General features: G+C 33.9%; 2 protein-coding genes across 4 annotated transcripts in view; both read left to right on the top strand.

Moving 5' to 3' along the window:
• The window catches only part of LOC128214025 (sushi, von Willebrand factor type A, EGF and pentraxin domain-containing protein 1-like), a 33,230-nt gene extending 32,200 nt beyond the window's left edge, over positions 1 to 1,030 (top strand). For both annotated transcript variants that reach the window (XM_052920239.1, XM_052920240.1), the window contains 2 exons: positions 256 to 351; positions 653 to 1,030. In XM_052920239.1, coding sequence (XP_052776199.1) covers positions 256 to 351; positions 653 to 759 — 203 coding nt within the window. In that variant the 3' untranslated portion in view covers positions 760 to 1,030. The remainder of the gene's footprint in view (positions 1 to 255; positions 352 to 652) is intronic.
• A 290-nt stretch (positions 1,031 to 1,320) lies between these two features.
• Positions 1,321 to 16,410, top strand: LOC128214697 (deoxyribonuclease TATDN1-like). 2 transcript variants are annotated; one of them, XM_052921317.1, is made up of 12 exons: positions 1,321 to 1,379; positions 1,671 to 1,691; positions 3,861 to 3,905; positions 4,286 to 4,335; positions 6,453 to 6,516; positions 7,277 to 7,423; positions 9,611 to 9,653; positions 12,106 to 12,232; positions 12,938 to 13,014; positions 13,642 to 13,712; positions 15,685 to 15,817; positions 16,271 to 16,410. In XM_052921317.1, the coding sequence occupies exons 1-12, from the start codon at positions 1,343 to 1,345 to the stop codon at positions 16,374 to 16,376; spliced, it is 921 nt and encodes a 306-aa protein (XP_052777277.1). In that variant the 5' UTR covers positions 1,321 to 1,342; the 3' UTR covers positions 16,377 to 16,410. The 2 variants fall into 2 exon arrangements, with proteins under 2 accessions (XP_052777277.1, XP_052777276.1); XM_052921316.1 differs by lacking the exons at positions 1,321 to 1,379; positions 1,671 to 1,691 and adding an exon at positions 2,042 to 2,195.
• Positions 16,411 to 19,572: the final 3,162 nt, after the last annotated feature.

Genomic DNA, 19,572 nt, shown 5'->3' with positions numbered 1-19,572 from the left:
TATAAAACTTATGTTTTAAATACTGCACTGTGGTAATTCCGTTACATATATTTATGACATATAATTATGTAAATAACAACAATGTACTGTGTATGATGTAATTGATCAGGTGTCTGTCTGTGAATGAATTATTAGGTAAATGAAATAAATTGTTATGTTATAATGATAAATAATTACTTTATAAACTGTACCTCTATAAACGTAATATCATTGGGTAAATGTTATTATCATACCATGTATTGGCTTACATTTCAGCCATATGCATCCTGCCATGTCTTCACGGCGGTAGGTGTACGGCCCCCTATATGTGCTCATGTCCACGTGGCTATGAAGGGGTCCGTTGCCAGAATGGTTCGTATTTCGATATGATGATAGCAAATTAATGGGATAATATTATCCGAGCTGATGTGTAAAAACTTTTTAAAAACATATATAAATGTATGTTAGATGCACTTACCCTTTGATTATGATGATATTGATATTTACGTTATTATATTCGTTTTCTGATCATTAAACATTTGTTATACTAGGTTGTGGTTTTCATTTTTTATATAATTTTATTTATATTTGCACAGTCAAGTTTCCGCAGTTCATTTGTGACAAAAGGGAAAGGGAAGAGTCCGCACAGTATTTTTCTCTTTCCTTTTTACAGCGGTGTGTGACCGGCCCTGTGCACATGGTGGAAAATGTCTGCTGCCAAACCGGTGCAAGTGCCAACACGGATTCGCCGGTGCCTTCTGTGAAAGAAGACGTGCATAAGACATTACCGTGAAATGTAGAACTGGTTTATATGCATTATATAGATCGATTGCTGGCTTGTTCTAGTTTACCAGCAGAAAATATATTTTTTATCCATGCGATGGATTTTCCACGCGACGAAACCGATGAGTTGATAAACACGACATTTTTATTTTCAAATCATATATGAACGGGTGTATATTCATGTACATGTACCAACGTTTGTTTAAACTGTGTGTATGCTATTAAGTAACAGTATATATAGATCATGGTAAATAAACAACAAAATGTAGTTGTATTAGAGTTTGCCCTATAATGCGGTGTAAGTTGTGATAATGATACCATGGTTCGTTAGAAAGCATCGGGAGATTGAGCGACACTCGAACGGTCGGCTTTGACAGACTAGATATATAATATAGACTTGGTCGGGTTTAACAGCCCGTAAATGTTGATATCGCTTGAACCATCACCGACATGTTGGTATTTAATTTCGTATTAGAAACGTCAGTCGATATGCCAGGGTTGGATCTAAGAAACAAAATTTGCACTTATGCGATATTTTTAATTTTCACTTGTTGCTCATTTTTCTTTCTGGTAAATAAAGATGGCGGCGCCCATGAGAAGATGTTTACGAATGATAGGAAAGTATTTTTCTCGTTTATTTCAGGAAATGTGACTTCATAATGTCAGTTTAACATTCATTTAAGTAATTGTATTTTGAGAATAACTATTGTTTCATATTCTACTGAATAATATTTTTTTTGTAATTTTGACAGTCTCGTTGGAGCACACAACAGTTTCAAGAAAGTAGCAGGATTCTGATGATTTCTGTGATTTTTTCGATTTAAGCAATCATTTTTTATTCAGTGAATTTACAGATACAGTTATCTTTTATTTTTTTATAATCATATTTCTTATAATTGTTTTTATAGATATTGGAGCTAACCTGACAGGTAAATGACTTTTTTTACCATACAAGTTAGTCCAAATAATTGACAGATTTTTTTTCAGATTTTTTTTAGATTTTTGATATGGCAAATCCATCGTACAAATTGTTTAGTATCAAAAGTGGGAAGTTGTTCCGATCAGGATTCCGGGTTAAAGCATATAGCGTCTATAAAATATCATAAAAACAAGAAATATTACCAGATAATGTTATTTTATATTAGTTCCGTACACAAAAAATAAATATCCAACTTATAATTATGAGTTTGACGGCTTTTCTTCATTTCATTCCGTCAAAACATAACGATATATACATGAAGGGCACTTGCAAGGCTTCAGGGCACAGTTTTAAATCGCTCGGAACATTTCGGCCATGGCCGAGTTGTTACGATTGTATAATGAGGTCTATCTCGAAGCTTTGTCGGAGGAGGCCGAGTTATTACGATTGAATCGAGTTGTTCCCCTTTGCATAATTATTGTCTGTGTCAGTCAACTTTCGTTTTATTGGAAAGGTAAACAACTTGTTTTAATGCATTAAATGCTTGTTTAGTGCAAAATAACATTTCACTTACATGGTAAAATATGAATATAACTCTTTATGATCAATTTCAACCATAAAATACTTCACTTAAAACAATTTCAATATTTTTAAAACACCCCCGTTTTTAGCTAAAGAACTTCAGCGAACACGTTATCGTATATATTACCTTTTTCGACGTGTTAGCTGAAGAGAACACCATATCCAAACCCTACCAGAATTCGTGACATTTTTATGTCACGCTGTTATTTCACTTGTATGCATTGTACAGACAAAATAACTATATCCTTAGGTAAATGAAGTAAAATGTAGTTCACAAACACATTTTCAAAACCAAAAAACGCATTATAGATAGTTAATTTATCATTTTAATAAATCCGATTATAAGCATTCCTTAACTAGGTCATAGTTGTGTTCAAATTTAATCACGTGACACCAAGATTTTCAGAAAATACCCATGTGACCTACATTTGACCTCAAAAATGTAGTGTTTATTTTACTGTTATTTTTTCTGTTTTGTATAATTAGTAAATAACTAATAACAAATTTGAAATAAATCAATTGTTTTTACTTATCAAAAGGTATTTTCAGCCTTACTGCAATTGGATTCAACTAAATGAACCGATACTATAAGTAGAATCCATCGACGTCATCATGGTCATTTGATTGCATTGCATCATCACACTCAATTGATTCTGGTTGACTTTACTATGGGGGTTACACCATAACTTTAATGTGTTGTAAACATCAAAAAAATAAATATCAACATTAAAGTTATGGAAGTCAGAACTACCCCATTTTTGGCACATTCCCATTTAGGCGTTAGGGATTGGAAGACTCCCGTATAACACGTCTATTATTTTAGACTACCATACCAGTATGACTACTTTGTCTCTGCATCTGCGGTGTCACACTTTCAGTCCACTCTCTACCATAAGCATTATCCAATCTTAAACCAACTCATTCACAAGGCTTATTGACATTTAATGTCAATTGACTTACTTAACAACCATATGGCTCTATTTAATCCAGAGCAATGACCCCTTAATTGTCAAAACTATTATTGCATGAGGCAGGGGCGACAGCTTTTCTTTCAATAAAATCATACGTTACGATAAAATACCCTTCAATATATAGACATTTATTGTCAGTTTTCTCTGCAGGCAAGTGGTCTAAGCAGCTCGTTTAAAATTGTAGTGATCAGGCGGACCAAGTTCAATTTAAGCTTTGTCCAGATTCATGATTACGAGATTTTCTTAGCCAAATTGCCCAAACTACACAACAAAGCCTAGCGTAGAAGTGTATCGGGGGTATCTTACGATGTGTTGTAGCTAGTATGATCAATATCTAATTATCATGAGTCTGACAAACAATCTGATTGGAATGGGCCTGTAGCAGTCAATAAGTTTCATTCATTTATTTACATTAACATCTAGTGTAACTAGTGACCTTATATTTAACTTGTACAAGCCTGGCTATGGTAAGATACAAGTATTTTGACTAAGCTTGAAAGGCATGATAATATGATTTTGCTAAACAAAAGTTCCGACCACCAATTTATTCTATACTGAGCTGATACAGTTTATTTATAACTTAAACAATGCCAATTATTATGCACTCATATTAAATGTTTTTATAGACCCAGTGTTCAGGGGTGTTTACAGAGGAAAGACACACCATGAAGGTACTGATGCTTGGACCTTTTGAAATCCTTTTTGGTAAAATTGGTCAATTGCCATTTAATGTGTAAGGTACCAAATTTCTTTTTTTGATAATAATTATAATAGTGATATTAATAATTTCTCTACTTCAAGCGGTAGCTTTACTTTGATATGTTATATGAATATTTAAAAATCATGGATAAAATTTAAAAAATGTCCATAAAATATATTTGGTTCTATTTAAGTATTGATTGTTGGTGCGTATTGCTATTTGCAAATATAGATCATTTTATTTTTTAACCTGACTCTATGTGTAGTATTTTGATCATGCTTATTGTTATGTAATTTAAATTATATATGTTAGCAGTATGTATACTATATTTACCCATTTTCACCTTCCTAGATGACTTCCTAGATGTTTTGAAGCGTGCCTCCGATGTTGGAGTAGAAAAGGTGAGATGTCAGATCATTCAGCTTGCTACATTGTATACTACATGTACTGTAGCTGAAAAAGTAGCTGTGCTTGAAAAGTATTTGACCGAAAATGATCGTATGACCTTTGGTTAAAATAACATGTTGTTCACCTTCATTAGATAAAACATCAATGCAATTCTGAAATAACTTTTTGAATTTAATTTGTTAATTTCAGAGTAACTTATATTTGAGAGAAAGTTGCATGCACAGTTATTTAATTTTGCTAGTACATACATATTTATTCAGCAATGTTTTTCATGTAAATATTCTGATCTAATACATTATCAGTTTCATATTCATAGTTACACTTAAGGATGCTTATCTTGAACATCTTGGGATTTAAGTAATATTAAACAGCTGAATCAAATTCACTTTTCCATTATTTTCTAAAGTTGCATAATACATTTATTATGCTAGTTGGCCGATTTCCATTGTGTTCTTTTATGAATAACTATTTATCAAAATTGTACTATAACCAGAAATCAAATACCATGACATAATGAAAAGCAATGATATAACTAATTTGGATATGTATGCATTGCATTTTTAGCTCGACTATTCGAAGAATAAGGAGAGCTATACTACTCACCCTGGCGTCGGCGTTGGCGTCACAACTTGGTTAAGGTTTTGCATGTAAGCACCTTTAAGTCATTATCTCAGTAAATTCATCAGTTATTGCATTGAAACTTTGGATATGTATTCCCAACTATCTTACATACTAAATTAATGAAGTTAGATAACAATTATTTGAATATAATGCAAATAATAGGCGTTTATTATTCGACTTAGAAATTCTGGTTAAGGTTTTGCGTGTAAGCACACATAGGTTAATATCTCAGCAACTACTTGAGGTATTGCATTGAGACTTTATACAATGGTAGTCAACCATCCAACCTACTTAATTAACCAAGTTAGATAACTCTAGTTTGCATTTAATGTAAAATAATTGCCCTTTATTATTCCACTTAGAAATTCTGGTTAAGGTTTTGCATGTAACCACATTTAAGTCAATATCTCAGCAAATATATCATGTATTGCATTGAAACATTAGATATGTATTCCCAGATAACACTTTATTGAATATAATGCAAATTATGGGCCTTTATTATTTGACTTAGAAATTCTGGTTAAGGTTTTGCATGTAAGCACACATAGGTTAATATCTCAGCAATTACTTGATGGATTGCATTGAGACTTTCTACAATGGTACTCAACCATCTACTTAAATAACCAAGTAAGATAACTCCAGTTTGCATTAAATTAAAATAATGGCCCCTTTTTTATTCGACATAGAAATTCTGGTTAAGGTTTTGCATGTAACCACTTTTAAGTCCATACCTCAGCGAATACATCATGTATTGCATTGAAACTTTACACACAGGCTCCCATCTATTTAAACTTCTTATTTAATCAAGTAAGATAACTCTATCTTTTATAATATATAATTCTTGCCCCTTTATTATGCGACTTAGAAATTCTGATTAAGGTCTTGCATGTTAGCACACATAGGATAATATCTCAGCAACTATTTGATGTATTGCATTGAGACTTTATACAATGGTATTCAACCACCCAACTTAATTGAATAACCAAGTTAGATAACTGTATTTTGCAAATAATGGCCCTTTATTATTAGACTTAGAAACTCTCGTTAATATTTTGCATGGAACCACATTTATGTTTATATCTCAGAACACCATGTATTGCATTGAAATCTAATCTAACAGTGATCCATGCATGTTTCGCCAAAACTTTTGTGACAGCTCTTGTTTTTACAACACTCTTTCTAATAGGCTATTGTATCACTTAATGATCCATAATAATATTATGATTATTTGTATGTTTCTTTGTCATATATATATATATTTAGCAATGTCACCTATTTTGCCACCAAACGATGTGCTGCAGGTATATGACGTTGACGTAACTTCCTCTTTATATTGTTTGTTTATATCTACTGATGAAGGCATTACGCCAAAACGTTTAAGATAATGAACTTTACGTGTTTGTGTGGTTTATTTTATTCTTATTGATATGCATTGTTACATATACATTTTGTATGTAATAAAATAACTGGATATTGTATTATAATTCAGATTATGGTCACTGCTGGCTGCATGGAAGATGTCAAAGAAGCAACAGAACTTGTCAAAAGTCATGGTATATTTCAGGTTCAATGACCTTAAGCCCTTCATTATTTTTTAAAAGAAGATTAAAATTGTGTCCTAGCCTTGAAGTTGTTGTCATGCATCTATTACTTTAGAATGGCTAGATATGTAGATGAAACTTGGTACACATGATCACTATGAAAATGGCATCTGCTTGTAGAACTCTTGACCATCTGCTTGAGATGTTCAAATGGCATAATGATATAATCAGTTCAATATTGTTAATAAATAATGGAACATATGGGTCTGATTGATGCTATTACAGAATTGTTATGTGAAGATTTAAAAGCTTCATCCAAGTTTTATTAGTTTAAACTTATTTATTTTTACAACGATTGTGAAACAAGTTATTTCAACCTTAAATTAATCACTCTCATTGTCCAGTTTGGTGACCACAAACCAAACTCAGATGTGGCTAGGCCTGGAATCGAACTCGGGTCGCCTAGGTGGGAACCACATATATTAGTTGAAGTGCATTCACTGCTTATTCTATTAACATAAAGATTAATGTAACCACTCTGCTTTAACACTATTTGATATAAGCTCTGAAATGATTTTCACTTTAAACAGCTGAACTGATAACCACAATATATAATAATAAGGTAATTTTTTGAAGTATCACAATATTTGGACAATTTTCTTTTCTCAACATATGTAACTACATAACGTACTACTTCTTCTATCTGATTGCCCAGACATTTGAAAAACCAAATATAAACTCGCGACAATTTTTAACAGTTTTTGTGTTTCAGATCACCTATACACAACTATCGGATGTCACCCCACGCGCTGTAGTGAATTTGAGAAGTCAGGAGACCCTGATGGCTACATGAACCAGCTGTTGGACATCGCGGCGCAGAATAAAGGCAAAGTGGTGGCAGTGGGAGAGTTTGGACTAGGTATATGTTGAAATAATTCAATAGTCATCATAAGTAGACTTATTGGCTTAAATATGATGTACCAAGCTTTGTTAGTTAAAATTGAGAGCGCAAGACTCTTAGGAGTGAATTGTAGAGATCTTCAGCAGGGCAGTATGGAATTGCTCGTAGGATTCTTAATGAAGCATCCCCTCAGATTGTGAACAAATGAGGTCACTTTTGCATGACTCAAGGCCTTTGGCTTGCTTTCACGATTGCTGATGAACCCTGTTCAGAATTATTCAGACTTTTTAGAGGCATCAAGTCTTCAAAATGATGATATTACTATGATGCCAGTTTATAATGACATACATGTGCATTTTCTGTTATTACTGAACTACATTACCAGGCTTTCAAGCGGGCCCTTCTTTTCCTACTTTTTAGTTAGGCTCCTTCTTTCCCTACTTTTTTAGCTCGACTATTCGAAGAATAAGGAGGGCTTTACTACTCGCCCCAGCATTGGCGTCGGGTTAAAGTTTTAGGGCAAGTTGGGATTTTCACTTAATACTCCAATTCCCTAAATACCTTTTTTATTAATAGCTACTATACCCTTTATTCAATTGACTTGATACTTCACACAGCTGTTCAGGACCATCACACAATGAGGTAAGATAACTCCATATTATCCTTCATACAAGTTATGGCTCCTGATTGACTTAGGAACTTAGGTTAAAGTTTAAGGGCAGGTTAAAGTTGTTCAGGGTCATCACATAATGAGTTTAGATAACTCCATATTATCCTTTATACAAATTATGGCCCCTGATTGACTTTTGAACATAGGTTAAAGTTTTAGGGCAGGTTGGGATATTTAATAATAACTTCTATACCCTTCATTCAATTGACTTAATACTTCACACAGTTGTTCAGGACCATCACTTAATGAGGTTAGATAACTCCATATTATCCTTTATACAAATTATGGCCCCCGATTGACTTTTGAACTTAAGTTAAAGTTTTAGGGCAGGTTGGGATATTTAATAATAACTTCTATACCCTTCATTCAATCGACTCAATGTTTCACACAGTTGTTCAGGACCATTGCATAATGAGGTTAGATAACTCCATATTATCCTTTATACAAATTATGGCCCCTGATTGACTATGGAACTTAGGTTAAAGTTTTAGGGCAGGTTGGGATATTTATAGGAAGAGGTAATAGAGACCTTTCATGAGATTGTGTATGAAGCCCATATGATCAAGGTCAAGGTCAAAGTTATTATTAATAGAAAAATGGTTGGTATTGAATAACTTAAGTAAGGGTTGACATATTGCGAGCAAACTTGGTATATATAAAGAGTTTTTAGAGACCTTTCATGAGATTGTGTTTTGGGCCCCTATTCACTTCTAAGTCAAAGTGGCATAGTCGATCGCGCTGTCTTACGACAGCTCTTGTTTGTAAAAATAGTTCGAAAAATAATAGAAAAAGATTTAACTTGATGCCTTGATTGGTATAATCTTAATCTTGATTTAAATAAGAAGCCATTTCTAGTATTTTTGTATGATTAGTTGCTGTTAGTCTCCAGTACTGCAAGAGGGTTTCTATGATGAGAATGAGTGGTGCATGGGGACAAGTCAGAGACGCCCATTATAGGCGCATCTCCTCATCCTGTGGCTGATTTCCTCTTGAAGCACTGGTTTCTAAGCAATGATAACTACATGTACATAACAATTGATGAATAGGTTTAGTAGTCATTTATTTGCATCCAAAACGGTAGTAAAGAGCCCTACTGTCCCTGCTTTTTGCTCTTATTATCCCTATTTTACCATAATTTTTCAAAACAATCCTGCTACTTATATCCCTACTTTTTGTTATTGGTCACGTGAAAGCCAGCATTACTCAACTCCTTGTGTTATGCATTACTCAACTCCTTGTGTTTTGCATTACTCAACTCCTTGTGTTATGCATTACTCAACTCCTTGTGTTATGCATTACTCAACTCCTTGTGTTATGCATTACTCAACTCCTTGTGTTATGCATTACTCAACTCCTTGTGTTATGTATCTGACTTGATTTATAGCATTGAAAAAAAGAGCATGTTAGTATTGAATATCCTGTATTAAGAAGTTCAAGCGCTTCCTTAGTTCTGCTTCATAGGTTACCAGATTTTTTTTAATTTGTTCTGATTTGTTACTTTGACCGTTTTTATTAAAGATACGTTTTCATTGCAGATTATGACAGACTCCAATTTTGTCCAAAACAAACGCAACTGAAGTGAGTATTCAAAATTGTTTGAAATTTTTGGTAAAAACTAAAATATATGATGAATAACTGCAACATGAATGAGTTGGTATTGCTGATGCGATTAATGAAAAATGGATAAATTCTGTGTGATTCAAAATTATTTTGCAACATAATTTAATTTAAATTTCATCCAGATATATTCAATTGGCCCCAGTCAATTTTGCATTATGAGGGATGAAAATAAGACCGTTGTTTTATGCAAGTTCATTGTCAATTCAAACATTTTCCCATTCAATCCTCAAATACCCAACATCTCTGTATGCAAGATGGCCTCTGGGTATTTATGTCTCTGTACGCAAAATGGCCTCTGGATATTAATGTCTCTGTACGCAAGATGGCCTCTGGGTATTTATGTCTCTGTATGCAAGATGGCCTCTGGGTATTTATGTCTCTGTACGCATGATGGCCTCTGGGTATTTATGTCTCTGTACGCATGATGGCCTCTGGGTATTTATGTCTCTGTATGCAAGATGGCCTCTGGGTATTTATGTTTCTGTACGCATGATGGCCTCTGGGTATTTATGTCTCTGTATGCAAGATGGCCTCTGGGTATTTATGTCTCTGTATGCATGATGGCCTCTGGGTATTTATGTCTCTGTATGCAATGATGGCCTCTGGGTATTTATGTACGCAAGATGGCCTCTGCGTATTTATGTCTCTGTACACAAGATGGCCTCTGGGTATTTATGTCTCTGTATGCAAGATGGCCTCTGGGTATTTATGTCTCTGTACGCAAGATGGCCTCTGCATATTTATGTCTCTGTACGCAAGATGGCCTCTGGGTATTTATGTCTCTGTATGCAATGATGGCCTCTGGGTATTTATGTCTCTGTATGCAAGATGGCCTCTGGGTATTTATGTCTCTGGATGCAAGATGGCCTCAGGGTATTTATGTCTCTGTACGCAAGATGGCCTCTGGGTATTTATATCTCTGTATGCAATGTTGGCATCTGGGTATTTATGTCTCTGTACGCAAGATGGCCTCTGGGTATTTACATCTCTGTATGCAATGGTGGCCTCTGGGTATTTATGTCTCTGTATGCAATGATGGCCTCTGGGTATTTATGTCTCTGTATGCAATGATGGCCTCTGGGTATTTATGTCTCTGTATGCAAGATGACCTCTGGGTATTTATGTCTCTGTATGCAATGATGGCCTCTGGGTATTTATGTCTCTGTATGCAATGATGGCCTCTGGGTATTTATGTCTCTGTATGCAATGATGACCTCTGGGTATTTATGTCTCTATATGCAATGATGGCCTCTGGGTATTTATGTCTCTGTATGCAATGATGGCCTCTGGGTATTTATGTCTCTGTATGCAATGATGGCCTCTGGGTATTTATGTCTCTGTATGCAATGATGGCCTCTGGGTATTATGTCTCTGTATGCAATGATGGCCTTTGGGTATTTACATCTTTGTATGCAATGATGGCCTCTGGGTATTTATGTCTCTGTATGCAATGATGGCCTCTGGGTGTTTATGTCTCTGTATGCAATGATGGCCTCTGGGTGTTTATGTCTCTGTATGCAATGATGGCCTCTGGGTATTTACATCTCTGTATGCAATGATGGCCTCTGGGTATTTTCATCTCTGTATGCAATGATGGCCTCTGGGTATTTATGTCTCTGTATGCAATGATGGCCTCTGGGTATTTATGTCTCTGTATGCAATGATGGCCTCTGGGTATTTATGTCTCTGTATGCAATGATGGCCTCTGGGTATTTATGTCTCTGTATGCAATGATGGCCTCTGGGTATTTATGTCTCTGTGTGCAATTATGGCCTTTGGGTGTTTTGTTCAGTTTTATACAATATGATTTGATTGTTTGCAAGTTTCTTTGACAATATAAGAGATAGCCAGTATTACGGCAGCTCTTGTTTTCACAGCAGGCAGTATTTTGGGTGCTCAGACTTGTCCATCATAACATTCAAGTGAATGTGATGATAGACTGATATTTCTTTAGAAGTTCAGCATTTTAAATATGAGTTCCCTGTTAGAAACTCTTAACTCCTTCTTGAAAAGAAATGTTAAAAAAACTCACTTCAGTTATGTCACTTTTGGTGGACTAACGTTTATGAAATATAGGTAATATTTTATTCTAGTCATTTTCTGTGGAAAATTCATGGTTAGTCTACAGCACTACTTTATTTGTTAGAAATATGGTATGGACATTAATCTATGAATGTCGTAGCAAGTGTATGATGATGTTCATGCATTATGTTTAAAAAAAATAGGAATTATTGTAAAATTATTGTTGTTGTTCACCTGATCCAAAATAAAAAAGAAGTAAAAAAATGACTGAGCCTGACTTGTCCAAATCTTTCACCCAGTTCAGCCCTAAAAGCTGGTGGGTATTTTATTCAGTTTTCTACAAATGGCTCCTACTTTATTAGAATATATCTGAGTTTTTGTTTGTCAGGTACTTTGAGAAGCAGTTCGAGCTTGTGGAGCAGCTACAGTTGCCGTTGTTCCTTCACTCTAGAAATGCGGCTAGTGACTTCTCTGATATCATAAGGCGGCACAGGGATAAGTTCCGCGGAGGGGTGGTCAGTAACAAGTACTGCTTTTGTTCATATGTAATTTAAATTTATTAAAGGTAGATATTTGCCACAAGCCTATGCATAAATAGGGTTGGTCAGAATACAGTGTTTGGGGGCTATATAGAAATCATCTTGTTTCGTCCATCTGTCGATTTGTCCTTCCGGGGGAATCAGGACAAGTCTACTTTTCTCCATAATTTCATATGTTTACGAGGTATTGACTTAAACAGTAGAAAAGAAACATTATTCTTTATATAAACATTATTCTTTATATTTTCCTTCACTCTCCTTACACTGATTGTACAAATACTATTGAACTTAAATGAAGGTTATACTAAATAGTCAATATATGACCCTCAATTGACCTGCTATTAATACAGCAATAGTCATCCTAACACTCTACTCAATTCAAGAATAGTGCTATTATTTTTTTTAAAAACACAAAGAAAATATCATGCCTTATTTCACAGATGTTTTATTTATATAGTAGGACCATTAACTTAATTGATGCCTTCTCACCAACATAGGGCATTCAATGAGCATACATCACTCCCAGTGATACTTCTTACAAAAAGGTGGTGTGGTAGGGGTATTAATCACAACCAGTAATATCTCTAGTTTAGTTTAGTATGAAGGTTTTTTAGAAAATTACCACTATTTCTGATAGTTCTGACCTGTTTAAACTTGAAATACAACTTTTCTATGTTTCAGGTTCACTCATTCACAGGCACAAAAGAAGAAGCTGCTGACATTTTAGACCAGGGTCTTTTTATAGGAATAAATGGATGGTAGGTCCACACCTAGATGCCATATGCCTTTAGCTTGTCTGTTATTTCTAGAAAAATATAAAATTATTGTCATAGCCTTAGTTGTGCAAAACCTGAAACTTTAGGCGTCTCAAAACTGTTTAATATATTTGAAGGAAACTTAGTGTGTATGCTTCTAATGTCCTAAACATATTATGTAGATGTCTTAAGTTATGCCCCTTTGAAGTTATGCCCTTTTGAAGTTATGCCCCTTTGAAGTTATGCCCGTTGAAGTAAGCCCCTTTGATGTAGGTGTCTTTGAAGTATGTCCAGTGAAGTATGCCCCTGATGGAGTACTGTCAAAACATTATTTCAGAAACAGGTTTGTTAAAATAATAAAACTGGTGGTTTCAAAGTTATCTTTGTTTAAAGTTATTAGTCGAAGTAAAATGTTGCCTTCCAACTTGACATTTATAAAGTAATTTATTACATGGCATACACACACTGTTTATGATAATAACAATAAACCATTTTTCATTAATCCAAATCATATTTTTGTTTGCATTTTAGATAACTTAAATAAGCTACTTAAGCCTGTAAAGCTTAAATTGTTTTGAGATATTGGGGCCTAAGTTCTTAGCAATAATGTTTAAGATTCTTCCCTTTCAGTTCTCTGAAGACCCAGGAGAACATTGATGCCATGTGTTCAATACCGACAGACAGGCTTATGATAGAGACAGGTACTTTCTTAAACTTAAACTTTATTTTAGCTTGAATGACAGGCTTGTGATAAAAACAGGTACATTCTTAAATTCAAACTTTACTAAGCTTGACTGACAGGCTTATTAAAAAAACAGGTACATTTTAAGCTTGACTATTCGAATAATAAGGAGACCTATACTACTCACCCAAGCGTAGGCATCGGCATCACACCTTGGTTGAGATTTTGCATGCAAGCACGTTTAGGTCATTATCTCAGCAAATACATCATGTATTGCATTGAAACTTGATATGTATTCCCAACTATCCAACCTACTTAATTCATCAAGTTAGATAACACTAATTTGAATATGATGCAAATTATGGGCCTTTATTATTTGACGTAGAAATTCTGGTTTATAAGGTTTTGCATGTAAGCACACAGGTTAACATCTCAGCAACTACTTGATGTATTGCATTGGGACTAGTCACTTTATACAATGGTACTCAACCATCCAACCTACTAAGATAACCCTATTTTGCATAAAATGCAAATTATGGCCCATTATTATTTGACTTTCTGGTAAAGATTTTGCATGAAACCACCTTTAAGTCAACATCTCAGCATAAACAACATGTATTGCATTGAAACTTAAGACATGTGTTTCCAACTATCCAACATACTTAATTATTCAAGTTAGATAACTCTATCATGGATATTATACAAATAATTGCCCTTTATTATTCTTGTAAAGGTTTTGCATGTAAGCACACAAAGGTTAATATCTCAGCAACTACTTGATGTATTGCATTGAAACTTTAAACAATCAAGTTCGATAACTCTATCTTGCATATAATACAAATTTTGCCCATTTATTATTTGACTTAGAAATTCTGGTTAAGGTTTCGCATTTAATCTTATTTAACAGTGATCCATGCATGTTTCACTAAAACTTTGCAATTCTTATCTTAATAGCGGCGGAATTGTCGAGCACGCTGTCTATGTGACTGCTCTTGTTAAATTCAAACTTTATATCAGCTTGACTGACAGGCTTATAAAAGAAACAGGTACATTATTAAGTTCATACTTCATCTTAGCTTGATTGTGATTATAGCTATAAGGTTGATTTCAATATTTCTCAAATTGGTTTTGTGAGCATACAGGGAAACCAGCACTGGTGTCCTGCGAGGTCAAGAGAATGTGTCCCTAGAGGTGCTTAAACCCATCCCTTAGGTGATGGGTGCACTCATACAATTAACATGGTGCCAATCTACCCTGATATAAATGTTTATAAGTTACAATCCAATGAAAATATTTACTAGTCATGTGATAGCCCTGGATAAACATATCATACAGACTTTGATTCAATATATTACATCATTTACACTTTTTCTTATAATAGTTGTAGGACTTTGTAATGTGCTACTGTATAACTAGACTTTTTCTGGTGCTATTTTTTTTTAATAAAATAATGCACATTTATAATAAAATTATACTCAATACATTTAAACCGAAATTAAGAATGAGTGTACAACAACAGCAGTTTACAAGTATGAATGTACAACACCAGCAGTTTACAAGAATGTTTTACATAAGAATCTCATCGAGATCGTCTAATGAGACATTCTAAGTGAATGATTTTTTTATTCTCGTGTGGTTAAAAGCCTACTTGTTGGTTAATGCAATTAAATAACCCTGTCCATGTATCTTCACCTTTTTATGTACTGTTTTTAGCTCATCTGTAACAAATAAAAAAGTTGAGGTAATGTCATAGCCTTGGAGTCACTGTCGTTAAATTTACCTGAGAAAACATTTGAGATTTTCTAATGATACTTGAAATAAGTTGGTACTCATGTTGCCAGAAACAAAACACACCTTTTTATAGGAAGGCCAATAACTCTCGCCTAAATAATTGTTGAGTTATGTCCCTTGTTTGACTTTGAAAATAAACAACAGACGAGCACTGGTGTTTGCTCCATGGCGTTATTGTACTAATGGTTGTGTTTTTATAGATGCACCTTGGTGTGATATCCGTAACACCCATGCCAGCAGCAAATATGTGCAAACACAGTTTCCATCCAAGAAGAAGGAGAAGTGGGAAAAAGGAAACTTCGTAAAGAGCAGAAATGAGCCTGCAACCATCATGTAAGAATTACAGGATTTTTTTCCTAGAGTTTGACCTCATTCGCCAATGTTTACTCCTGATATTTTTTCATTGTCTGGTATGCATTGTGGTTAATGCCCCCACTTCTCACCAAAGCATGCCTGGTTTGATTTGCGGTCTGGGAATGTGTGAGTTTGTTTTGTGATCACCATTGAAGTGAGTTACTCCATACTCTAATTCCCCACTCACCCACAATACAAGACCACAGTGTCGCTTAACAGCTTGTCAATGAGATTGATTCATATAATCATGGACCTATAAAATATGGTCTATATGTCTTGGATATAATGTTGTAATAACTTCTTTTGCAATTGTAGTGAAATAAATTATTGTGCTATGATTTTTGTCTTCCATGTTCTGTAAAACACATATGTATATAAACTTGACAAGTGTATTTTACACAATAAAACTCATTATGTTTTGTTTGGTTACAGTCAAGTCCTGGAAGTGCTTGCTGGAGCCAGGAATGAAAACATTGAAGACCTGGCCAGGGTTATACACGACAACACACAAAAACTGTTTTTTCCTAGTTTTTGTTGAGGGATGAAGCAATAAATTTATTATAAACTATGAATAGTAGTCTTCATTCTTGGTGTAACGAGAAAAAAATATGTGAAGGTCACTAGGTGAAACTCACAGGACATTTTAAAAATTGAAATAAAGCTACAGATCATTTATTGTATGGTAGCATCAAAATTTGTATGCTTCTTAATTATGGAAGTATTTAAAGACTTCAAACATTCAACATTTGTTTACAGTCATATAAGTTATTTCTATTTTTGGAAAGGTTTAGTTTCCATGACTGCATGTGGAGTAGTTTCCCCTTCCAAACTATTATTTCTTATGAATGGGACATATGATGGCGTGGCACTGATGTCTGTCCACTGATTTCTTGGGAATAACTAAAAAATGACTGAGCCCAGGCTCCTTAAATAGCACAAGATGTTAGCCGAGACCCCTGTTGGTTTTTGGGATCAAAACGTTATCCAAGTTTCATAATGATTGAGTAGAAATATCAGACACTTGAGTGTTTACAATGTTCGTTAGAACATGACATGACCCTTAATCAAATCATCAAAATCTAATGAAAAATAAATGACAGAGGCCAGCATCCTCAAATTTCGGAAGAGGGTTTGTCATGACAAGAAGATGACCCATATTGTTTTTCGAGTCAAAAGGTCAAAATAATAGTGACCTTTAACACTGTAAATGGTTTGCATTAAAAAATTCAACTCATTTTCAAATACAGAAGATTCGTCTTGATGAGTAGATTGCCACCTTTGGTCATAGGGGCGGTCAAAGTGACCATTGTCCAAATTACTTCCTAATAATGAAACCTGATCTAGATTAATCAGAGATAGATAGATTTATTCGTGCATATATATGTCATTGTAACAAACCAAATATCTCATAAAGTTATAACACAGACTGATTAACAAAGTATTAGTGATGATATCTATACTAAAGCACAACATCATTAGAATGCTTTGGATACATACGTGCGTTAACAAAGATTTAATTCAATGTGACAAATATATTACACAGGATAACCCATTAAAGTTATTCAACTTATTTCCAATGGGGTCCTTATGACAAATATAATTATTTGCCAAGATCTCAGTTGTAAGCTGTTTAAATTAGGTTTACTTATACAAAAATAACATGCATGTACTCTTGACCAGTTAAAGAATGATTAAATGTTTGATATCGAACTTTTACAGTTATAATGCAACCGACTGTTAAAACCATATGACACTTTAGCATAATATGACAAAAATCTTTGGACTGATATGCAAGATTAAATGAATAACAATTAATAAAAAAGGAAATCTTCCATTTCTGCACATTTCATACCAACAATGAGATGTGATTTCACTTCTTTTTTAAAAGTATTCTTATTTTTCAATTCTTTTAACTTTATTGGAAGACTGTTCCAGTCCTGGATTGCTTGATAAAAGAAAGTATTTAATATAAAACTGTCAGCCTGTGGCACTTTAAAATTTCCAGCACTATGTCTACTGTTGTAAGAATGTGTGGATGAGACTAAAGTAAAATGTTCATGTAAGTATGATGGGCATTTGCTATTAAATATTTTATGTACATGGTTTAGTCGTAGTTGCTTTATCCTATTTTCTATATTAAGCCATCCAATATCACTGAAAGCCAAGACTTTCAGGGAAGTTCTACAATCATAGCCATAAATAAATCTGACAACTTTGTTCTGAGTGACCTGTAATCTGTTCTTGAATTGTTTAGATATACCACTGTACCAAGATGTCGATGCATAGTCAAAATGGCATTGTATTAAGGAGTTACATAACAATCTTCTTAGATTCATATCTAAAAAACGATTTTGTCTATATAAAAATTTTAGCCTAGAATTAACTTTACTGACAATATTGTTAACAATAGATGCAGCACTGAGATCATTGTCCAGTATATTTCCAAGATATTTAACATATTGTTTAGGCTTTATGATCTGGCCATTGCAGTTTACATTAAAGCTATCAACTTTTGTTAGTTTTCTTTTAGACCCAAATAAAATACATTCTGTTTTTCCAAGATGCAAAGACAGTTTGTTGTCAACTAACCACTTACTACAGTTTTCAAGTTCCTTGCCGAGTACATTACTAATAACAGACGGATCTTTGTGTGAGAAAAGGATAGCACTATCATCTGCATATAATATTAATTTACATTTTTCACTTATGCTTATACTCATATCATTGACATAGCATAAAAACAGCAACGGTCCAAGTATGCTTCCTTGAGGAACGCCACAAGAGATGTTCATGAATTCAGACGTTGTATTATTTACATTGACAACTTGTTTACGTCCAGATAAATATGATTGAAACCACTCAATTGAATCCACACCAATTTCTTTTAACTTCTGACATAGAATTTTGTGATCTACGGTATCGAACGCCTTTTGAAGATCCAGCATAATCATTCCTGTATATAGACCTTTGGAATTTTGTTCTTTTATATGGTCGGTCAAATGAATTAGGCAGGAGTCAGTTGAATAGTTACATCTAAAACCACTCTGAAGTTCGTATAATAATCCATGTTTAACAAGAAAAGATTCTAGTTGGTTGTATACAACTCTTTCTAAGATTTTTGAAACTATACATAGTATGCTTACAGGTCGATAGTTTGAAACATCAAATCTGTTGTTTTTCTTAAACAATGGTTTAACTTAAGCATTTTTTGAGTTCAGATGGTACAATGTTACTTGTGATAGAACTGTTTATCAGAAATGTTACTGGTATCTTTAAAAATGGTGCAGCATCTTTTAAAAATCTTGCAGGAATGTTATCTAACCCTGTGCTTTTTGAACAATTTAGTTTACATAGTTCCTTGTAAATGTATTCTTCACTAACAGTGTGAAGTTTAAATTTAACAGAGTCAGGATTTCTATCTTTATAAAATCGTTTAAAACAGTCAGACTCATAGTTAAACAAATTGAAGGGCAAAGGTAGTTTTTTTACTAAAGTTGAGGCTACAGTAGTAAAAAAAGTATTAAAGTGATTTGCAATCTTACATGGTTCAAAACAATTTTCATCATCAATGTTCAAAACAATATTTGGAGAAGATTTACTTTTACTACTATATCCAAGATTTTTTAAATCTGACCACAGCTTTTTTGGATCATTTTTATTTTCTTCCAGCTTGTTCGACATATATTCCGATTTGGCCTTAATTACTTCTTTCTGAACAAGGTTTCTGTAAAAAC

The sequence above is a fragment of the Mya arenaria genome, chromosome 13, assembly GCF_026914265.1.
Source record: "Mya arenaria isolate MELC-2E11 chromosome 13, ASM2691426v1".
Taxonomy (NCBI): Eukaryota; Metazoa; Mollusca; class Bivalvia; order Myida; family Myidae; genus Mya; species Mya arenaria.
Note: the sequence above shows the minus strand (reverse complement) of the source record. Positions and strands in the feature narration are given on the sequence as shown.